Here is a 24,696-nt window from a genome sequence, read left to right on the forward strand (position 1 = left end):
GCCTACCAATACCTCTCAGCCTCAAATATGATTATCATTGTCAATGGTGGAGAGGCACACTACTCACCCATGACCTGCCTCAAAGTATGAGGCCAGGCTGGACATGAGTGAGGCCTTGGCTTGATTCCTTATATACCCTAATAAAATTTATGTTCATACAAAAATCAATTATAATGGTAGACATCCTATTATGAATACAGGCTCAAAACTAAATATGCTCATCATCGCGAGAACAACTTCAACACACCCGAGGGTGGAATTTTATTTGAAGAAAAAATACTCGTGAGTTTATACATTCTTTCCAAATAAATACGCCTAATGGAAAAAGTAAAACATTCCAATGGCCTCGTTTCAGGGAGTTGTAAGTAGGAGCGACCCTATGTCAAATGTAAAATTCGAAAATACAGTGATCACTAATCCGAATAAATACAATTATATAAATATATGTTCAAAAAATATCTTTGCGTTTTGTCGAAATGCTTGAAAGACAAACTGAAAAAAAATCTTTTCCAATATACACGTTATAAAACCAACATCAGCGCAACACTCAATTTCAAAATATATTAAGAGATTCTGATATGTACTTATACGTGAAAGTGAGAGATGCTTCGTTACTATCTTGCAAGGAAAAAAATTAATGTACATTGCATTCCGAGTAAACAAATAGGTATTCGACAGGCTATATATATATATTTCCTTTTTCAGGTGAAAAATCTCAACGTAATAACTTTGGGGAGGGACGATCAATTATCTGAACGTCTGATAAAAAAATTTCGGAAACTGTCTCCAGATAAAAAAATAATTTAGGAGTAATAATTTGTTATTTAGTGACTACTTTGATGAGAGTCTGTTACGAAATCGACGCATTTCAGGAATTCTTGGAAACCTGCAGTACAACTAGACAGGTCATGAGGATTGTTCTTTTGGCACTTCTCGTACTTCCGAAAAGTCACATCGCACCTTTTCTTCACTTTCATCATGACTGGACTGAAATGACACAAATAGAGAAAAATCACATCAGGATTTAAATACTTTTTGAAAAAAACCCCTATGTTTCAAGACAATTATTTAAAGTAGCAATAGCCTAAATTTTGAGAAAGAAAAACAGGAAAAGCATGCAAGTTTAATTGTGCATCCCACACTCCAAGTTCGTTCTGCAAGGACCTCAGGATTCAAGTTAGAATGGAGTGACTTCATCGGCTGTCAAATAATGAGTCATTATTAAATATCAACAGCAGGTGGAATAAATGAGTTTTTACAAATTTGACATGAAAATTACCTTGTTTTTTAATTAACGGAGGCATGACAATTCACTCAATTATCGCTGGAAGTAGTCGTTAGAGCTTGCTGTGATTGTCAAACAAATACGAATATAATGCTTTTTAATATTTGTATATATAAAATTGATTTTCTGTGTATGTACATTATACAAATCTACAATTTTTGATAGATCATCGTTAAATCTAATCTATATACCAAACAGGGCCCGGATTGAATGATAGGCTATTTTGAAAGTTTCTCAGAGCAGGGCAAATGCCCAAACGGGACAAAAACCTGTCGAGCAACAATAATTTCTAGGTCTCAACAACCACTTTCAGAATGTTTACTTTGGTTACCGTGGTTCCCTAGCAATGCGTTTCAGACATGCATATGCCTTTACAATGGTTTGCCACTTTTTCAATCATCCCAGTAATTGAAGAAAACCCGGGAAGCGCCGGGCATTATAGCTAGTATGCAATATATGTTTTATTTTTGTGAATTATATTTTTGTCAGTACACCTGTTTTGCCTGCAATTTTAATGACAGTTGACAACTTTACTCACCTTTGACTATTTTTGTGCTACAATTAGTGACTTTACTTTCCCTTGACAATTTTCCAGCTGTAATTAACGATTTTACGTTCTTTTGACATTTTTTTTTTAGATAATTGCTGATGGCCCATATGAATTTTGATTCCCCATATTTACCAGGGCCTTGACAAATCGGCAAAATATTCAGGCGCCAGTCTCTCTTCCCACACGGTTAAAGGGCTTATATCCCAGAAGGAATAGAGCCCGGGCCACATCTGGCCTGACAGCCTAATTTCTTAGGAGTCAAGCATGGTATTTCGTTGGGAAAAAACGGTCATAAATAATATTTCTTTTTACTCTTCCCATATTGAAAGACTTAACATAATGAAATCAGAACATTTTGTGTTGCCCTTAGACTCCAATTTAACAACTACATTTAGAAAATTTTAGGTGCCAATACAGATTTTCTAGTCAACATAGTGACCTGAACCTGGAATTTGTTCAGTCCTGGTATTTACCATAAAGAAAATATCATCAGCCATTTACTTCTGATACTTTTTTACTGAAACAAAATTTTGCAGGCCAGATAAAACCCTTTGACGAGCTGCATTTGGCCCACCGGCTGGAGGTTGTGTACTAGTCTTAGATGGAAAGAACAAAAAATGCTGGAAATTTTCTTACTTCATCATTAGAGCCTCCTCACATGGGCTGCTAAAGTCTGGCGACTGATAGGAGACTCCGTATCCAGAAGATCAAACACATATATTTTGATGGAACTCCTCACGCGAGGATATTGGCGACAATATATCCAACAAAACCGAGTCACTTGGCGACTTGCATACCAGCCAAAATAAACATTTGTAGTTCAACTCCATGGTATTTCTTTATACTTTTGCAGGCAAGGTTGTATGATGGGATGACCACGCATTGAATTTAATTTGTATTTTTAAAAGAAATGCTCCTTGATGCAGGTCCCCCATAATCTCACACCTCAACTGGAATGAGTGTAACACCGTAACCCCCCTCCTTTAACGAACATCCCTCGGATGGGGTCACTCCTCTTTTACAGCCAAATAATAATTTCCCCTTGTATAACAAATGCAAATAATAATATGCATTTCAAACTTCTGATTAACGGTCACCCCACCTCTACGAACAAATGTTTTTGTCCCGCCGCTGTCTGCAAGAGAGGTTTTACTGTATAAATATGCCATGTGTATGTGAGAGGATATAGTGAAAACTCCATACCCCATCCAAGATATAAACAGAGTTACATTTTTTCTCTGTACAGTAACACATGGTTTGCTCTCATTGAAATAAAGCGCTTCTTTATTTTACAGAAATACCATTCACTCTCAAAATAACGGATATTAACTCAAAATTATAGAAACTATAACTCTAGGTAATAGCATCCTCAATTTATCAGGGCTCATACATACCTTAAATCGTGGTGTCTCTATAATGTAGATATGTCAGGCGTTAAGTCCGGGTATATGTAAGTGTTTATTTCCCCATTCAGAATACGATTCTTATACTTCTGTGTCCTAAACAGTGCCAACTTAGCTCATGTGCCCACTCGAGAATGGCCCGTGGACATGAAAATTAAAACTTGATTGAATTTTCGAGAGTGAGTATGTGAATTTGCAAGCAGGTTTCTAGCCAGGTGGGTGTGGGGGGAGGGGGCAGAAAAATCACTTTGCTGGGGGAGGCACACGATGCTCTTAAACCAACGGCACTGTGTTGAAATAATAGTCTACAATTAAATCTTCTTGATGTGCATGTATGGATACACCTGTAATTGTCTTTTATTTCATCTTTTATTGCAGAAATAATAGTGTAGGGTAATAATTATTTATATCTTCATCGCTGCTAGAATCGCGAGAAATTTTATGTTTTCCTATATCCAGGTTTATGAGGCACAGGAAGATAAAGGGGGTTTTACTCATTTTCCTGGGTTTTGAGGTTTTTTTAACAGCGCAGTGTGAGAAAGAACAGGCAACTCGACTCATTCAGGTCAACTCCAGGTGAGACAGCCCGAGTTTAATTTGACTAAGTTAATTTAATCTCTGATTTTAGGCATATACATCTTGTGGCAAATGTCGCTGTGTGTATGTATTTTTAGACTCGCGAAGATGAAAAATTCAATTCCAGAGAACGGGCTACTTTACAGTGAACAAACCAAAAGCTCTAGAATTTCATCACTCGCAAATTGAAAAGAAAACTCACTGAGTTTCGGAACATCGTGCCAGGTCATGCCTCTGGGACGAACAAGCTGTATACCACTCATTCGGGTAGCGGTCTACGCACTTTGAATACCTTTCCATCTGATTTCCACAATGGTTGTCGACAATCTTCATCGCTCGAGTCTCCCTGAAAAAATTGGTATAATTTAACGGAGGCTGACATTGAAAAAAAAAACCAATTTCTCTCCTGAAATTTTAAACAAAATACAATACAGTAGAAACTCGAGACCATTATCTCCAAAGGAAAAATTCATTTCGGTATACGAGCAATTCAAATTACAGGCAGGGTTTGCAGAATGAATTATGTTCACAAACAAAAGTTACACTATATATATAGTTGCAGAGTAATCGCTGCTTTGGAAATCAAGTGGCATCTACAACAGATAATTATCATTGGCTTGTATATTTTCATTGCACCAAAGACGTTTTCTATTCACGCGGACAATTAAGTAGACTAAGACCTATCATTACTAGCCAATTTCTAACAGAGTTTTCTCCCTCCCATATCCCTTACCAAGATGCCGCGTTGCTAATCGCTGGGATTGGCACTTCCTGCCGTAACAATCTGCTATGTATAACCATCTCAGTACAGTCAGGGATTCCTGAGCTATGGGTCACGACCTGAACTTGATTCACGGGTCTTCCTAGATGACTCCAATTAGTCCTGTTATAAATTCACGCACTGCTTCACTAATTTCTAAGAACAAACAGTCCCGCGGGTCGCAAAGCTGTTGTTTAATCTTCTTGTTAATTTTGGGTCGCCGCTGAAAAAGGTTAAGAACCCTCGACTCAAGCGGTTGGTTTCAAATAACCATAATAAAAGTTTCAGAAATAAAAAATGCTTCAAACAAAACACACTAAAGCTTATTATGCTTCTTGACACTAAAATTAACTGCTTTTTATCTTTGATTAACGTATTGGGGGAAAGGGTTACTTTTTCCGCTTTCACGGTCAAGTGCAACTCTCAAATGTCAAAACAATATGGAGCACATGGACATTAATTAACAGTTGTTTATAATATAATTCGTCTATAGAATGATAGAAAATGCAAGCCGGGCACTTACATCTTGTTTATAAGTCAGAATTAGATGACAAGAGAGGTCAGCTCTGTATTATTTCTTTGAAAATGGATGAGCTTGACCTATTGGCGGCCGTCGTCTGCGAAGGTAAACAAAAAAAAGGAAAGATCAAGTTACCAGCATCACGGATGTGGCAGTCGCTAAGAGGAAAAACTTTTATCAGATAATATTATCAAAAATTGTTATTTCGACAGACAAATAAACTTTGAACATATTTTTATTCATATATTTTATTCATATATTTTTATGCATATTTATTGATGTTTGTTTTTGATCATAGTTATATAATTTTGAATTGTTTTGAGAAAAAAAAATATTACTTTTATTCGGTGGCAATAGAGGTGATAAATGATTTGTTTATTGTTTGGTGATAGGTGTAATGCCATGTGCTCTAGTGGTTTTATGTTTATTAATTTTCGTGCTTGTTTTTTTAGGTAAAGGAAATTAAATTTTGTGTTGTCTGTAGAGGAGTCGTGATCTAAAGCTGTCGTATGGTGAATGGCCGTAGATGAAATTTCAACTTGAAAAATTGAATGGCGGGACATTCAAATCGTTTGCTTATTACGCATTTATGAAGCCGTTTTCGATGGCGACTTTATGATCTTTGCGTACTCGTTGGTGAGACTTTAAGCATTTATAATTTGTTTCTTTTTTTTTTTGTTTTGTTTTTTTTGCACAAGTGTTAATTTATTTTCTAGACTAAATAGCTTTTTTATTCTTGTGAAACCGTTTAAATATGTAATATGTGATAATTGTAATCACACAAATTAAAGACCGCGATCCCACAACATTGTGGTTTCGTGCCCTGGGACCCCAGTAGTGCCCCCCACCCCCCACTCTGTTGTGAATTTGAAGTGTGCAACAAGTAAAAGGGATTCAGGGCTGCCTATACAAATTTTGCCTCATTGCTGTAGCCCCTATAAATATGCCTCTGAATGTAAGTCACTCTTTTGGTCACTCACATGCATGCACACTTTGGATGAATTATTAATCTTTCTTATTCACTCTAGGTTGTTCTTTGACCAAAGTCACTCGTTCACGCACACTATGTTACTTATTTGGTTATTCACATGCTCCAGGTCTCCCTTTTGGTCAATCATTGACGTAGTCCCTCCCTCTAAGTCGCTTACCCATTTGCATGCTTACGCACTTTCTATGTCAAATCTTTAATCTTGTATAACAGTACAAACCTTCAATCATTATACTTCACATTCATAGTTCGAAAAATATATAGCAGCGCTATAACAAGCTGAGTTTTTAATCTTTTTTCTGTTAATAATTATGAGAATGTGTTACCAAAATGGATACGGGCAACATAGTAAAGTTCTGTTTTGGGTTGTGGCTCTCATAAAAATGTCAGATGTAACAAGTTTCACGTTAAGGGAGTTGCCTCAAACTTTTCATTCTCAACATGTTTATTATTTGTCTCAGCTGAATGTTTGGCATCACTAAAATACTCTTTCCTGACAAGACGCTTGACTTGAAATGCTTGATACTTGATTGACTAAAGATGCTTGACTTACAACATTTTAAGTTGAAATTTAGTTTGCGACCAAATTATTCAACCAGTAAACAAGCCTTTTCTGAAACTAAAATTAGTTGCATCTTTTTTTCTCTGAAAATTTACTGGAGTTACATGTATATTTTTTCATTTTATGTGTAGCATTATAAGTATGCAGTTCTCCGAAGAATCAGCTTTGCCATTAAACATGCTCTTGAGTAAGTCTATCTACTTGATCTTTATTCCAACGTTTAGTGTTACAAATAATTCTGTTGTAATAAAAAAAGGCTTTCGTGGCCATCATGTAAATTAAAATGTAAAGTTTTCTGGATTTTTTTGGCCAACGTGAGGCAAAGGTTTTGTCTTTCTGCATTACTTTCGCATGGGCAGTGAACTTTTTCTAGAATTATGTAATGATCGGCAAAAGGCTAGCGTTTTGCATGCCTAACTAATTATTCTTAAAAATGAATAATTCTTGAAAACGTTTGCCACCCGTGCAAATGAAACGTCGAAAGAAGAAACTTTAAATCACTGCAGAAAAGCCATAGAACTTTAAATTTTAATTCTATTGGGGTTTTTTTTTTTTTTTCGAATCTTGGTCACCCTTGTATTTCAAAATATATTCAAATTCCAGACTGTTGAGCTCCAGTCCTGAATATTCACATCCTGACATTGCCGATTTAAACTTACAAAGTCTTTGTTATGTTGCTCACAATGAACTTCTCTTCTAATTCTCAGTATTTTCAGATTATATAATAATGGCAATAGTGTGCAAGTTATGCAATACATAACATGCATACCTTTTTTATTTGGCCCATTAAAAAAATACTTTCTACATGAGAAACATGGGGATCCAGGTCTATATGGTAGCAGGTGTAGCCATAGCAACGACTGATCATTTTTACATTCTTATTCCTTTATACAGTATATTTGACTTATCGATGCCGTAATAATGAGAAATCGCAGCAAAATGAAGCTAACCTTTGTCGATATTTTGAATTTTCCTTGCAAGTTTTTCACTTTTAGAAACATTTAAACAACAATCTTGTATAAATATTTTCAGAACCACCAGGAAAACCTTTAAGAGGGGTATTTGAATGATTATTTAACATGTACAACTTATATTTTGTAACGATACGAGAATATTCAACATTGTTTTCCAAAGAACTGCGAAAGAGACAGCAAATACGAAACCCTTGAATATGAAGTTCAAGAATACAGAGGGCTGACTACATAGGTTTACACCAGCAGTTCCCAAATACTTTAGTCGTGCATTTCAAAGAAATCTTGTTGTCTGCCGTGCACCCCGATTTATAGAAGCAGAAACTACTGCTGCTATAAATCAAACTTAGCATTCATTATTTACAATTGTGGTCATAGACAGGCACCCCCCACCCTTTTAGTCGGGAACTGCTGGTTTGCACGCAAAGGTATTTCTATGTTTTTATTTATTAGCTGTTTCATAAACGATTTCTTTTGCAATTGTCACAGGTGATGAAGAAAGATCGTTCATGCTTGGATCACCTGAAGAGCAACACAGAGACAATGATGTAACAAGTTATTCACTTATCTTTTTTTATGGATCATTCTTTGTTTTTGTGATAGTTTGTGGCTTTTCAGTGTGATTCCATCACAACATTTTTTAAAATTATTATTAAATGTAGGGCTTGACAAGAGTCAGGTGCCAGATCACCATTTGAAACTTAAAATTTACATTAGCACCTACTGTTTGAGATGTATTACAACTTAATTAAAGTCCGAAGGACGGCACAAAATTATCCAAATTAACATCAGCGTGTCTGCTAGTACTACAGAAAGCCACTGTGGTCATAGTGACAGACTCACATAGAGAGGGCCCGGGTTCAAACCCCACCATCGCCACAGTAGTGGTCAGCTGAAGTTGTTTTTCTGTGGTTCTCCCTACTTCAAGACACAAATGCGAGCCAATCTCCCTGTTAAAAAGCCTCACCACAGGTAGCAACAGGCCTGCAACGGCAAAATCTTCAATCATTACACTTCACTCATAGTTAGAAAAATTCATGGCAGATAACAGTGCTACACATAACAAGCATTACACAGAAACAAACTTAGGTTCACAACACGTACATGCACATTCCGGCATACACCGGTTCGTTAGAAATTTCGTAGAGGAATGTGTATGAGGTGCATGTACGGTTAAGTAGTCATAGTAGTACTACGGAAAGGGGTTTCTAATTGTGCTGAACAAGTCAGAGAATACATTATTTTGGATTGATTTTATCAGGGGAAAAATGTTTGATGACTATGAAATTTTGCTGGAGCCTAATATATTTTTTTTTATTTGTCAAGCCTTGACTAAATGCTCAAATGAAATTCTGAACAATCGAAATGCAATTGAAGCAGTTGATATTTAAATATTATCAGGGCTTGACAAATTCCAGGTGCCAGGTCCTAGCACCACCAAATTTTCTATACTTGATTGCTAAAAGTAAAAGTCTAAGACTGACACAAAATTTTCTGATTTCATAATGTGTCTTCCAACGTGAAAGGGGGGGGGGGAGCATTAAATCTCGGAAAAGTCATTCAAGCTCCTGAGAAACTTAACTGGGGCCTAATTTTTTTTTTTTTTTTTGATTTGCTAAGCCTGAATATTATGCTATGGTGCTAATGCTCAAATTTCTTGGGGAAAGTGTTCTCTTTTAATTAAAATTAATGTAGGGGTCACATTCATTTTCATAAATGCCACAAGACTCCAAAATTGTGTTTTTAAAAATGCAAGCTCTGCTGTGGATCAGCCTTAATTCCTCGCACAATATTTTGTCATAACCTACATCAAATTGTTAAATCCAGTTTTTCCTTTGGTGTATTGTGAGACGTTTTTTAGTGTGTGAAGTTATAAATCATCTTTGTCTTGTAACAAATTTGATTGATTGTGCTGTTCCTTTTCATCTTATTTCATGCACATTCTTTGTAATGTCTTGTTTTCATCTTTTCTTTTTTTTTCCCCTCGATTAGATAAATCATGGCTTGAGAAAAGAGAACTTTTCACTCAAATTACGTGTATATTTACTCGAACAAAAGCTTCTCGAATTCACTGGAACTGATGCGGAATGTCTTCAAGCTGTGAGCATTACCAATTTCTATCACATTATTTTATTACATTAATGATGTTAAGAATACTGTAAATAATGGCTTTTTGGCAGAAACACTGATGCTTTTTGTATACGCTGCTGTACTTTCATTCATACACAAAGCCTGATAAAACATCATTCGAATAAAACAGTTTTGCACTTATAATTATAATATAAATTCCTTGAGGGTTTTATGGCAATACTCATTAAACATTAAGCATCATCCTGATGTAAAAAAATATGAATATATATTTTATAACCGCAATAAAAATAAGAACACACAAAATTGTTTATAAAAATGTATTCTAGTCCCTTGAAGTCAGAAAAAGTTATTGAATAAAGCAGTGGACTTGAATGAGCCACAGTGGAATGAATGATGAAAGTAGTAGTGTAATCAGTGTGATCATAGCTGAGGGTGGCCATCGTAAGGTTTTCTTCAGGAAATTATCATTTCACCATAAGAGAGGTTTCCTGAATATTGTAAGTTATGTTGAATAAATCCACTGTCTGCTGTTTCAATTAAAAGAACAAATATTGTTAGTGTATAAACTTCTGAAATGAGGTGTATTGATTTTGCTTTCCATTATTAATACTATGAATTGCATTTGAATCAGCATTAATCTCATTATCACATAACTATTCTTTCAGATTCAACTTGAAGAGGAAGATGTGTTGGAGAGTGAAAATGAAAATGGTCTCAAGTATGCAATAATGAATCTCGAGAAAGAACTACTTGCAAAAGATCTTGAAATAGAGGTAGAACAAAAACTGATTCAATCTTCTGTAGGTTATTATTACAAGGGTATCCTCGGCTCCCCTTCATAATGCAACAAAGAACCGAGAGACACCCAAGCTCTATCACCAAGGGTGATTTAAGCAGTGTTCCATGGGAACTGGGGTGCCTCTGGAGATTTATTGAATATTAAAATTGTATCGACCCTCCTGCCATCACTGCCAGCAAATACAAATTTTTATACATGGGCAGGTGCAATCGTGCGTATCGCCAGTGATTTCCAGCTAATATAATGAAATCAAAATAAACTGTGTTAAATGAAGCCAATCACATGCATAAAATCAGTAATAAATCAATGAAAATTGACAAGCAACAGGTACAGTTCTACACTTTGATCTCAGCCAAAAGGCTGATAAGTGATAATCATCACTTAATATATTAATTATCACTATATACTATAATATACTAATATTGAGTTCCCATCAGTCACATTTTCTGCACAAGTGTCAACTTGAAGCAGATAAAAGGTGGACTCAAAAGCATCATGTTTATGCTTGGAGCTGCTGAAGATACCATTGCACCAAGGAATCTTCATTGACCTTGATGAAACGTACCAATTGTTAGAGTCGTCTCATAGCACCAGGATGGCAAATGATGTTCTTTCTCCACTGACATACATTTGCCACACTCGTTATCCCAAAGTGCAGATGTGCTGTTCAAATGTAGGTTGTTACATAATGTAGAGGTGTATCTTCCAAGCCGCACACACACAATTTTGATTAGCGATGTGCTTAAAGCGTTCGAGATAAGCTGGGAAAGAGCCACGGCCAGTAAAGAATTATTATTGCCTCCTTATGCTAACTCGGACGTTTCGTGCATCACTTTGGTACCATGTGATAAATAGTTCTTCCTGGCCTGTCAGCGCAACCCTATTCCTAATGCCACTGATCAAGCGTGCCTCCGAAAACGTGCTTTTGCTGCTGATGATGGCAATGCTACTTTGGTGTCACACTCTTTCCTCGTTTTCATCTTAGCAAGTTGATCAGCCGATTCCTACAAAGAACCACTTCATGGTATTAAATAGGAAGACATTAATAAGAACATCTCATTGTAGTGGACATTTTTGAGAGTGGTTGGCAGTGCCCCCAAGGAATCATGGCACACACTTTGAGAACCACTGCCTCATGAGTTTGAAGCTGGTAGACAGGAGATAAGCTATATTGTTTGCAATCAGAGGATGTCTTTATTTATAATCAAGTTCTTTTTTCTTTTTTGCATAACTTTGCTTCACTCTACTTCAATAATTTTTTTACTTTTCGAAAGCTTTTGTGTTCTGCTCTTATTACCATGTAAACATATCACTAAGCATACTGCATGTCACTAGTTACCCCCATTTTTGAAATAATAGCATGAAATAAATAGAGTATAACATCAGTCAGTTCGGCATGTTAAAAAAATTCAGTTTCTTCAGGCTGTGTCACTTTCTGCTGAACTATTATTCTGTAATAATTGCTTCAGTTGAATAAACTCATTATTTTAGGTTATTCATTATGTAATTGTGTAGATGAAATATATTACTTTAGTTATAATTTAACCCCTTGAAATTTTAATTATTTTCTCTTCAGAAATTAAGAACAACAATAAATCATTTGAAACGGAATGCGGAAACAGTACAGTTGCAGTTTCGAAAAAAGGGATCTAAAATACGAAATCTGCTAAAGAAACTCCAGCAAGTTCCCGACTGGCATAGTAAAGAAATCTGGCACATTACAAATGAAGGTCTCGGAGCTGCTCGTCAGAAAGATGTCAATAAAGTGTCTTCATGCATTAATCAGATCAAACTTCTCTATTGTGAGGTATTCGTTTTTGGTGTTACTAATATGTGCATGCCATTCTCTTAGAGTCTGGGGATTCATTGAAATTATATTTTTCTTTATGTACTGCCAGTGTTAGAAAAATATATGAATATATATATATGAAAAATATATTACATTTTGGAATTATACTTAACATTTTAACTATTAATGGCACTTTGAAATACCACTTTGTTTTTAACGCCCATAAAATTTCTCACAATCTTAAGTGTTGGTGTTTTAAAGTATAAAGGCTGTATAACTACTTTACAATTGCCAGATGACAGCAAAAGTGTAAGACAACTAGTTTTTTAAATACGTTGATTACTAAAATTCAGTTAGATGGTTTGCACCTGTTGGTTTTTACTGCATTACACACACAAAAGTGTAATGCAGTAAAACTGCAACTCAGACCCGTAATTGGCAGTGCCGTCTTAACGCATGGGCCCACCTGATCCTCAAGAGAAGAGAGGCCTCACAAAAATAAGAACTAATTGAAATTTTCGAGAATTTTCCAGGTAAGGCCTCAGAAAAACCAATTAGCCTAGGGGCCCATGATGCTCTTAAAACGGCCCTGGTCATTGGGACATCATCATGGGGACTCCCCCCTTCAAAGCTTTAAAAAATGCTATAGAAATCTGGAAGAAGTTGGTATGACTGGCCTGCTGCAACCCACAAAGTGTTCCCTAACAAATGTATCAAACAAATTATGGTTTTCTTTGTGGTAAAATAACAATATGGAACTGTGTATTATTGAACATATTTGAATTCGTGATTTTTATTTTCATTGCAAGTGTATAGTGCTAATGGTACTTCAAAGTGCCAAATTAATTGATTTATTGTGTATTAAATAATTTTGTGATTTTTTAAGGTTTTAATTAGACTAAAATAACCTAACAAAAAATGTTAATAATTATTTTATTTTCACATAATGTGGCAGAGAAAAGGTTAATGAAGCTTCTAGTTGTTTAGGTTCACAGCATATCATTGGCATTTAATGAATAATTATTGGATCAGTGCCCTTTTAATTATTATCTTATTTCATGTCATGCATTAAAATTGCACTCATCCACTCATAAACTGTGCCACTTACATTGAGTGGATTGAATTTCTGAGAATTGATCAGTAAAATAATTCAGAAGTGTCATACACTATTGGAAAAATTAAAATTGCTTCAATGAATTTTTATTAGAATTTTCAAACTTTTTTCTGAAATTTACATTTTTCTTTCTTTGGAAATAACAGATTTTATCCATGAGTCCTGATGCTCTTTTTCAAGAGGATAATTCAGCTTCACCTCATAAAAGAACTGATCATCATGTTCAACAAAAACTACAGGTTTGAAAATCTCTTTTTTTTTCTTCTTTTTTTCATTGTCATCTTGAAGATTGTTTCATATATCAAGTATTATTTCCAAAAATATAAAAAATATTTGCACATAAAATGGTTCCTTGACTTACGAGTTAACCAAGTTACAAAAAAAAGTATTTCATAAGCAAACATTCAACTTATTGCTTGAGTTTAAAATGCACGACAAAAAAGGTCGTTTAACACATTCAGATGTTTTAAACAAGTTGAAGTTAGTCACAATGATTTTATGCAGGCTTTCTATGTGTTTCTCCTTGATTGTAGCAAAGCAAATGAAATCCTTGCTCATATATAATCTCCTATAATGCAAGGCGATCCTCCTCTAATGTACTGGGAGCATTTTTAAAATTTCAAACAAGTAAAGAAGTAAACATGCCTGAAGTACTTTGTTTGGGAACCACAGTAATCAAAGTAAACATTCCAAAAGTCAAAGTTAAGGGTTGAGGCCCAAGAGACATTGTTGCCCGACAATTTTTTACCCAGCTCTAACAAAACTTTTAAAGTAGACTATCGTTCAATCTGGGTCCTGTTTGGTATATATGCAAAATTTGGTGATGATCTGTGTAAAATTATAGATTAGTATTCAAAAAACACAGACAGACAATCTTATATATATATAAATTTAAATGAAATAGTTTTTGAAAAAATTCAGACTATTCAGATAATTAAACAAAGAAAGAGAAGTTTTCTCTCTTGGTGCAAAATATCCTGTCAAACTTGAGGAAATTTACCATGAAAAGAATTCAAGAAGGGCATTGTTCTCAGGGGTCTGTCCAGACTTTTTGCACAGGGTCCTGTTTTTGTGAAAATGTACCTTATTTTTGTGAAAACGTTCAAAATAGCAGTGAAAGTAATACTAATTAAACAGCAACCTCATTTTCCTATTTTATTTCATTTTTATTATCATTTTCCTAGTTTTTGATGCACTCACAGCTTGTTTGTGTTTCTGGCTATATATATGCTTGTTGACACATCGTGTTGGGTGATCACCAAATTGCACCCCTTGGTCAATCCAGGGTCCCTTATCAAAAAATGTAGAACATATTTTGCAAAGAAAGCCAGATGCAGAAATGCTGTAACATAGCTAACTGTTGTAACATGACGACCTGGGATCTCTTACAATCCTGTTGTTCAATTAATCTTGTTTAGGCCCCAGGGTTCGTTGGTTACCGGAAACCACCCGAGGCTTCCGCTGACAATCCGGTTCGGGTCAGTTAGTTCGCTTAGTCTGACGGTCCGGAGGTGGGGTCTCCTAGCCGTCGGGCGAGAACGGGGCCAGAGGTCGGGCTACCAACGTCCCATATAAATTCCGCTTTACATCTATGTCAGAGATCCCAATAGCTCGTCTGGTTACCTTCTCTTTCCCTCTGGGGGGGGGGGGGGGCTCCCGTGGTTCGTCGGTGGAGGCCACGTCGAGTCGTCATCGTCAAACTCTATTTTAATTGTGTAATATATTAGTGCAATATAATTTAAATGTTCAGCAAAGTGTTATATAAATATGTAATATATTTTACCTCCATGCCGTCGGTGGTTCCTAGGACCATCTCACGGTTTATAATGTCATGAGTTTTTACAATGTGCAATAGGCCTAAAAGTTGTGGATCCTGGCCAGATCTCCAATTTGTTATGTTTGGATGCCAGATTTAATATTATAATGCTTACAGTATTTCCTTTTCTCATGAAGTTATGTAAATCAGATACAAGCTAATGTTGTGATTGGTTTTCCTTTTCTCATGAAGTTATGTAAATCAGATACAAGCTAATACCGCACCTTCTATGTTGTGATTGGTTCTTCAGTAAGGCATTGTGGGAATGCTACTATATAAAAGCCAGCTAGAGATGTGCTGACTCCCTCGCTACCTACCTATCTACTTCCTCACCTACGACTTACGACCGACTTAATCAGTAAGGCGTCACGCCCTGTCATGGTGTGAGCTAGATCGTCTCATAAGTAACGATGAAGTTACAATAATAGAAGTGTGCCTTGACACTTATCCCGTCTCATCGCACGTAAGGTTTCAATGTCGTCGTGATCCAGTGATCGGTTAGTGGCCAGACCGGCCACCGTGGACTTTCATCTCCAGTTCCATGTGCAGTGGCTGAGCTTTCATCTCAACGTGTGTTTACACCAAAGTCGTCTGAAGCTGGTGACGACGAGTCTTTGGCTGTGTGGCAGACACCTGGGAGTATCTACCGGACGATGTGATAAGACGTGAAAACCTGGACAACGGCGGTGAGATCGATTCATATTTTTGTTTCATTGTGACAGTGAGAGAAAAGACTAACTGTGATAATTGTGATAAAACATTAATTAATAGTTTAACATATAAAAGGGCCTGTGATAATTGTGATTACGCTGATTAATGGTTTAACAATATAATTGAATAAATGTTATAGTTCTATCTAAACTTTGTCTATTCCATTGTTGTCATCCACTCAATGTTTACTGGGGGAAAAAATATTAAAGAACCGGGAGGTAACGATCAAGAACGTTACATAAATTCTGGGGGCTCGACCGATACCAGTTCATTGATTTTGGATGACAGTTTTGGAATTGCAATATTGAGATCGTATTTTTAATCTCTGGTTTGAGTTTTTGTGATCATTTCGCAAATTCATGTTTTAACGAGCGATCGCATTGCAAATTCGTGTTTTAACGTGCGATCGCGAACATCGCTTGTGTTTTGTTAGTCGATCTGGTCGTAGGTATTATATCTAGTCAAATATTATGATCGTATGGTAAATTTGAACTTTTCGAAAATGTTGTGATCGATGATCGAACCCAATTTAAAAATTTTTTTTTTTACACTTGTGTTTTGATTCTAATAATTTTTACGGGATTTTTTTTTCGCAAATATTTTTGATAAATTAATGTTTAATTGTAACAATGAATTCTAGTTATTTGAATAGTACGCCTGGATATTCAGGTAGAGATGATTTTTGTATACAAGTTGAATCCGATCATAATGATCTTATTTTCGAGAATGACGATCGGACTCGATCGGGGTTTTCACCCACGATCCCATTGAATTCCGGCAATTCATTTACTGGGCCGGCTTATCCGAGTAATGATCGTTTAACATTTTCCGGACATAATAATGTTCGAGAATTTTTGAGCAAGTGTGATATTTTCTTTTCTCTACAAAATATCCGGAATAAAATCGAAATTGCAGTAAGTGCCTTTGAGGGTAGAGCTCAATTGTGGTGGGCCAATATAGGTAAAGATGAACTTCAAAAAATGGATTATGGTGATCCTTGGGAAAATTTTAGGAAGTTAATGCTACAAACATTTTCACCGCATCATACACGGATTGAGTTGGCTCAGGCCTTATTTTCTCAAAATTATTTGAGTGGCTCCTATTTGGACTTTGTCTTGTATAAACTTGAATTATTTAAATCTTACGATTCATCGACACTGGTATCTGAAAAAATTGAATTGATCATCAAACAATTTCCACCGCGGGTAAGAACCTTTTTGGAAATACGTCAACCAGATACGTTGCAAAAATTATTTGTGTTGTTGGATCAATACAACTCCTTTCAAAATTCAAGTTCTCAAAATTATCGAAATGTACCTTTTCAGAGGTCTAATTTACCAAGAGTGCCCTTTCAGTCTCGTAATGTACAGGGTTTTACTAGACCTCCTATGCTAAAGACCCAGGCACCGAAATATTCTCAATTAACTTGTTTTGGTTGTAATCAACCCGGTCATGTAGTTCGAAATTGCCCTTTACAACAAAACAGTGGACAGGGAAACGGGCCTACAGGTACATAAAGAGGGGTGGTGTTCCTGTGGTTTCTAGTACCTCTCAAATTGATTTTTTATTTCCGATTGTTAAAATTAATGACAGTTATGTAAGAGCTATAATTGATACTGGGGCTGATAAATCAGTGATCAGCCTTGAATTGGCACAGAGGGTGTGCAAAAACAAAAATGAAATTAGACCCTATATAGGAGGTAATTTTCAGTTGGCCTCGGGCGAGTGTTGTCAACCTGTTGGAGTTCTAATGACTCGGGTCGAAGTACGAAATAGTACTATTGACACGGATTTGATAGTTCTCGCCGGAGCGCCCACTGAGGTCTTGTTGGGAATAGATATTTTATCTAAATTGGAGTTAATAATTGATTTCAAACACAAGGAACTGAATGGAGGACTTCAGCAATATAGGGGGGAAATTGACAAACAAAAAATTACAAATTTAATTGAATCTTCCGAATTTTGTGATAATCAGAAAAAATTATTGTTTGAATTGTTGTCAGAATTTGAAAATCTTTTTCGGGATAAACCAGGTAGAACACATTTATTAGAACATAAAATTGTTACACAGGGTGGCCCTACTTTTAGATCTCCATTTCCCTTACCTAGGTGGAAAAAACAATTGGTTGAAGAACAGGTTAAACAAATGTTGGAAGATGACATTATAGAACCGGCTTCCACCAGTTGGAGTTCACCTTGTTTTCTTATCAAAAAGAAAATGGGAGATTGGAGATTTGTTATTGACTATAAAAAACTTAATAAAATTACCGCTCCAGATAGGTACCCCTTGCCATCGATTGATCAGATACTACAAAGAATTGGCAGCTCAGCCTTTATATCCACTTTTGACTTAGCGTCAGGATATTGGCAGGTGCCAGTAAGGTTTGAGGATCGTGACAAAACTTCTTTTGTCACAGACTCTGGCATGTACCGCTTTAAGGTCATGCCGTTTGGCCTTAATAATGCGCCTGCCACCTTTCAGCGCATGATGACTATGGTACTTGGTCATTTGGTGGGGAGGTGTACAGAGTTTTATCTGGATGATATTGTTGTTTATAGTTCAACTTTTGAACAACATTTACAAAATTTAAGAATTGTTTTTTCTTGTCTTCAAAGGGCGGGGTTAACATTAAAACCAGAAAAATGTTGTCTATTTAAGAATAATTTAGAATTTTTGGGTCTAAATTTGTCCCGTGAAGGATGGCATGTTAAGCCCACACAAACAGAGGCTATTTCTCAATACAAAAGACCATTAAATGTAAAACAACTCCAACGATTTCTTGGACTCTGTAGTTGGTATAGACAATTTGTTTCTCACTTTAGTAATATTGCGTATCCTTTATATCAATTGACAAAAAAGGGATATAAATTTCATTGGACAGAAATCCATCAACAGGCATTTGAGAAATTAAAGAGGGCTTTAATTGATACTCCAGTATTAACAACCAGAAAGGAAGGTTGTAGATTAAAGATTTATACTGATGCTTCGGGTATAGGAATAGGCGCTGTTTTACAGCAAGTTGAACCTGAGGGCGAGAAACCCTTGGCTTTTGCTAGTCGTACACTCAATTCGGCAGAGCAGAATTACTCAGTTTCAGAGCAAGAGGGTTTAGCAGTAGTATGGGCATGCCATAAATTTAGGGGCTTCTTTACAGGAGAGTCTGTAACTGTGGTCACTGACCATAGAGCTGTAGCCTGGTTTTTTGACGCAAAAAATCTAAAAGGAAGGCTCAGTAGATGGGCCCAACTTTTGCAAGAATATCCTCTTTGTTTTGAGTACCGTAAAGGTTCAACAATGCAAGTTCCCGATGCCCTATCACGGATGCCCTCTTCATCAAATGATGAAATGGATTTTGAGGAATGTATTGATAACAGATTATTTTTATTTTCTCTTTTGGATGTTTCGGAATTGGTTACCAAACAGAGACTGGAATACACAGACATCATAAAATATTTTCAAGAAAAAAATTTGGGAAATAGAATTGTTGATCATAAATTGGAAAAATATTATCTTTATGAATCAGATAAATTGTATTATTTACATAAACATGCAAAATTATTGGTTATTCCTAATGCATGTAGAAAAAAATTTCTTATGGAGATGCATAATCATCCCACTTCGGGACATATGGGGGTAGGAAAAACTTATCAAAGATGCTTAAAGCGAGCCTATTGGCCTGGTATACGAAGGGATGTCAAAAATTATGTACTTAGTTGCCCTATTTGTCAAACACGAAAGTTTGACAATAAAAAAAGATGGGGTCCTATGGTGTCCTCGACTGTAAATTTCCCAGGAGAGGTCGTAGGAGTGGATACCATGGGTCCTTTTCCTGTTTCCTCTAGGGGAAATGTGCATCTTTTGGTAGTGGTAGATTACTATTCAAAATGGGTTGAAGTTTTTCCCCTTCGTAGAATAACAGCCTCTGTGGTTGCCAAAAAATTTGTTTTTGAATATTGTACAAGATTTGGTTTTCCAAAAAATCTTGTTTCCGATAATGGTCCCTGTTTTATTTCTAATTTGTTGAAAGAAACTTGTAATGTCCTTAAGATAAAACAGCGATTTATTACCCCATATCATCCACAGTCAAATTTGACAGAAAGAATAAATAAAACATTGAAGCAGATGATTGCCTGTTTTATTTCTGATAATCACCGTACTTGGGACAAAAATTTATCTTTCTTTGGTTTGGCTTTACGGTCTGTTCCGTCTGAAACCACTGGTGTCTCTCCCTCGAAGTTGTTTCTCGGTCGTGAGCTTGCTTTACCCTTTGACTGGGCTCTGGATACCCCAATTTGGGAAAGGGCCAATATACCAGATATTTTGGTTCAACAGGTTAAGGAAAGAGTTAAAAAACAGCAAAGGAGACAGAAGTATTATTATGATAAAAAGAGAATTCAACATGAGTTTAAGGTGGGAGATAGTGTGTTAGTCCGTACTCATTACAGATCCAGCGCCCCTGGAAATGTTATGGGCAAACTGAAACCTAGGTGGGATGGACCATTTTTCATTCAAAAAAAATATCACCTGTTGTTTATTTAATTTGCGATCAGAGTTTTGTGATTGTTGGTAAATATAATGCCTGTGATCTTAAGGCCTTTATTGTGGCTGGGGAGAGTGGAGAGATTAATCCTGAAACTAGTCAATCTTTTACTAGTCAAGAGGCCTTCCCTATTCAAGAACAGACATATCGGTCAGAGGATGTTAATTCTAGTCAAAGTGCTATTGCATCTAATGGAGAGTCTAGTCAAAATTTGAATCCTTCGATTGAACATGTATTTAGTGATGAGACAGTGCCAAAGGTTAGAACTCGTTCTAGTTTTCATAATCCTCGTAGATTTTCTGAACTGATGGTTCCTTTACAAAGAGGTTGGCAAAGAATGCTAGTTAAGAGAAAGAAAGGACCTCGCGTGGACGTATATTATTATAATCCTGACGGTTTAAAGTTCCGTAGTTCAGTGGAAGTTCTCCGTTATCTCAGTCAACAGGATACTGATCTTCGGGTTGAAAATTTCTGTTTCAATGGTCAAAAATCTTTACAGGGAGATAATTATCGTATTGTGGGCAGACGGTAAATTAAAAAAAAAAAAAAAAAAAAAAAAAAAGTTTAATAGATTTGTTCTATTTAGGTTAGGTATTATTTTATGTTGTCTCTGTGTTTCACTCCTTGTTTGAGTGGGCAAAATTTTTTTTTTTTCTCTCTTTTGTAGTTATGAAAATTTTTTTGTCAGGGTAAAAAATTTTCTTTTGCAGAGGGGGAGGAAGTGTAACATGACGACCTGGGATCTCTTACAATCCTGTTGTTCAATTAATCTTGTTTAGGCCCCAGGGTTCGTTGGTTACCGGAAACCACCCGAGGCTTCCGCTGACAATCCGGTTCGGGTCAGTTAGTTCGCTTAGTCTGACGGTCCGGAGGTGGGGTCTCCTAGCCGTCGGGCGAGAACGGGGCCAGAGGTCGGGCTACCAACGTCCCATATAAATTCCGCTTTACATCTATGTCAGAGATCCCAATAGCTCGTCTGGTTACCTTCTCTTTCCCTCTGGGGGGGGGGGGGGGGCTCCCGTGGTTCGTCGGTGGAGGCCACGTCGAGTCGTCATCGTCAAACTCTATTTTAATTGTGTAATATATTAGTGCAATATAATTTAAATGTTCAGCAAAGTGTTATATAAATATGTAATATATTTTACCTCCATGCCGTCGGTGGTTCCTAGGACCATCTCACGGTTTATAATGTCATGAGTTTTTACAATGTGCAATAGGCCTAAAAGTTGTGGATCCTGGCCAGATCTCCAATTTGTTATGTTTGGATGCCAGATTTAATATTATAATGCTTACAGTATTTCCTTTTCTCATGAAGTTATGTAAATCAGATACAAGCTAATGTTGTGATTGGTTTTCCTTTTCTCATGAAGTTATGTAAATCAGATACAAGCTAATACCGCACCTTCTATGTTGTGATTGGTTCTTCAGTAAGGCATTGTGGGAATGCTACTATATAAAAGCCAGCTAGAGATGTGCTGACTCCCTCGCTACCTACCTATCTACTTCCTCACCTACGACTTACGACCGACTTAATCAGTAAGGCGTCACGCCCTGTCATGGTGTGAGCTAGATCGTCTCATAAGTAACGATGAAGTTACAATAATAGAAGTGTGCCTTGACACTTATCCCGTCTCATCGCACGTAAGGTTTCAATGTCGTCGTGATCCAGTGATCGGTTAGTGGCCAGACCGGCCACCGTGGACTTTCATCTCCAGTTCCATGTGCAGTGGCTGAGCTTTCATCTCAACGTGTGTTTACACCAAAGTCGTCTGAAGCTGGTGACGACGAGTCTTTGGCTGTGTGGCAGACACCTGGGAGTATCTACCGGACGATGTGATAAGACGTGAAAACCTGGACAACGGCGGTGAGATCGATTCATATTTTTGTTTCATTGTGACAGTGAGAGAAAAGACTAACTGTGATAATTGTGATAAAACATTAATTAATAGTTTAACATATAAAAGGGCCTGTGATAATTGTGATTACGCTGATTAATGGTTTAACAATATAATTGAATAAATGTTATAGTTCTATCTAAACTTTGTCTATTCCATTGTTGTCATCCACTCAATGTTTACTGGGGGAAAAAATATTAAAGAACCGGGAGGTAACGATCAAGAACGTTACACTGTGAAGCTTCTCAAAACGTGCGATGTTCAACAAATTCGGTACTTTTGGACCCATTTTTCTAGCTTCTGTAGATGAAATTTTCTTAAAATCCGGCTCTACCGACGAATTCGTAGCATCTTTCAGCGCTTCCGATAAATCAGCAATGTCTTCCACCGCTTTCGACGAATCGGTAATGTCTTTCGAAGAAACGGAATTGTCTTCCGCCACTTCCGATAAATCGGTCATCTCTTCCGACGAATCGGCAATGTCTTTCGAAGAATCCGAAATGTCTTTCAGCGCTTCTGATAAATCGGTAATGTCTTTAGGCGCCTCCGATAAATCGGTAATGTATCGCGCCGTTTCCAAGGTTTCGACAGCGTGGTTCGAAACCGATGAAAGAAGCAATGTTTCAGTAATTTTTTCCGGGTTAGCACAATTGGAATTATCTGTATCTGACGTCTTGTTGGTGACGTTTTCAGATCCTCATTTAAAAAACGATGTTATGGAGCTGCATCCCCGAACGTCAGTTGGCCGTATTTTTTTAATGTAGTAATCACTATTCCTTGAATTTCCACCTGTTGGTGGTCGACCACGCTTCATATTAAATTTTCAAAAATGAAAGCGCAATACAGGAAAAAAAACGTGCACAAAAAATCCAATTCTACAATAAGCATCAACTATGCCGATTTTACGACTAAGAAGAGGTTGTGATTCAAAGACCATTTGAGGAGAAGTGCGGGGCTAAAGCGTTTGTATAATGGCATAGGTTGCGCGATAAATTATCTGACACGGTCAACCAGCGGGATGTCCTAACCAGAAGACTAGAAACAAGGAAAGCCCTCTCAAGGTCACGCTCTTTCTCCGATCGCCTTTTCAAGGTCATGTTTTCCGGTATCCAACCAACAACTTCTATAGATAAGATTACTCATCTATGGGGGAGGGGGTGGTGGTGTTGGGCCAACAATGCATGCTTAAAAAAATAGATCAATGGCTTTCTATTACGACTAGGGTCATAACTGATAAGAATTTTGTCGCACAGCAGTCGCAAAAGTTTTTTACGACGTAATTTTCATGAAGGGTTCGTTTTCTGGAATTTTGTGATGGATCCATTTATTATCCTCCAAATTTTGTGAAACATCCTTTTTTTAGCCCCGAAATTTTGTGAAGGGTCCGTTTTTTAGCCCCGCAATTTTGTGAGGGGTCCATTTTTTAACCCCGGAATTTTGTGAAGGGTCCGTTTTCCGGACCCAAATTCCGGCTGGACAGACCCCTGGTTCTGTGATTTTTTTTTTTTTCCTTTGAGCTATTTTTAATGCTATAAGCAAAGTATATGGGAAATTCCCCATGAGTAACCATTGCTCTGTGTGAATGAGCACACAGAAAATTTTAAGACTCAATGCCCCAGATGGGTACTTTTACTGTCCAATCACATTCTAATATATATTTTTTCACATATCAACTGAAAAAGTGGCTGACTTTTGTGAAAATGCCATGAATTGTTTATAGATACCTCTAATTCATATGTTTTAAGATTATAATAATTCTGTGGTGTTTGGTCAGAACATAACTCGAATATCATATTTTGAGATAAGTATTTTTATTGTCATTTAAAATAAAAAATAAAGCATACAAACAAATGCAAATGAAAATATCGTACATCAGCATGCTGTTTAGCCACACACATATATTTGTGCATCTATCTCACTTCTAATTATTTATAATTAGCAATACTCACTTTTTGATCAAAAAGCCATTTTTTGGAGATATCATGTTCTGACTAAACACACCACAGAATTTAACACTCTTCTCATTCAAAATTAGGAACCTTAGTTTCAATGATTGTGTGAATTGTCTAATTTTAAATTGTTTGCATTAATTGTTACCATATGATAACATTTGAGCTTAAGATGTTCTACAAATTTTTGTTTGCAGGAGTGTTTGAAAAAGCTTGATGTAAGCTTTCAATATTTCAATGAGAAAAAAATGCATAGTTCAGATGATTCTTCAACTGAAAAATATTTTGAAGAGGCTTCACAACACATATATAATGTGCATTGTCTCTGTCAAGACTTGTTGGGAACTTTATCTGGTAGGCTCTGATTTACCATGCC

At 36.5% G+C, this 24,696-nt stretch overlaps 2 protein-coding genes across 3 annotated transcripts in view; one reads left to right on the forward strand and one right to left on the reverse strand.

Moving 5' to 3' along the window:
• Nucleotides 1-231: 231 nt before the first annotated feature.
• LOC149087790 (coiled-coil-helix-coiled-coil-helix domain-containing protein 5-like) lies at nt 232-5,226 on the reverse strand. Its single transcript, XM_089231700.1, has 3 exons — nt 5,098-5,226; nt 4,017-4,160; nt 232-987 (listed from the first exon to the last, which is right to left on the reverse strand). Coding segments are annotated over exons 1-3 (309 nt in total). The 5' UTR covers nt 5,100-5,226; the 3' UTR covers nt 232-824.
• Nucleotides 5,227-5,462: 236 nt separating this feature from the next.
• Nucleotides 5,463-24,696, forward strand: part of LOC149087791 (uncharacterized) — a 34,563-nt gene continuing 15,329 nt past the window's right edge. For both annotated transcript variants that reach the window (XM_089231701.1, XM_089231702.1), the window contains exons 1-8: nt 5,463-5,730; nt 6,776-6,831; nt 8,105-8,163; nt 9,608-9,715; nt 10,372-10,479; nt 12,082-12,312; nt 13,555-13,647; nt 24,518-24,674. In XM_089231701.1, coding sequence (XP_089087827.1) covers nt 6,786-6,831; nt 8,105-8,163; nt 9,608-9,715; nt 10,372-10,479; nt 12,082-12,312; nt 13,555-13,647; nt 24,518-24,674 — 802 coding nt within the window. In that variant the 5' untranslated portion in view covers nt 5,463-5,730; nt 6,776-6,785. The remainder of the gene's footprint in view (nt 5,731-6,775; nt 6,832-8,104; nt 8,164-9,607; nt 9,716-10,371; nt 10,480-12,081; nt 12,313-13,554; nt 13,648-24,517; nt 24,675-24,696) is intronic.

This window comes from Pholcus phalangioides, unplaced genomic scaffold, assembly GCF_987345545.1.
Source record: "Pholcus phalangioides strain wild (caught in Gottingen) unplaced genomic scaffold, Ppha-v1.0 ptg000004l_1, whole genome shotgun sequence".
NCBI classification, from domain to species: domain Eukaryota; kingdom Metazoa; phylum Arthropoda; class Arachnida; order Araneae; family Pholcidae; genus Pholcus; species Pholcus phalangioides.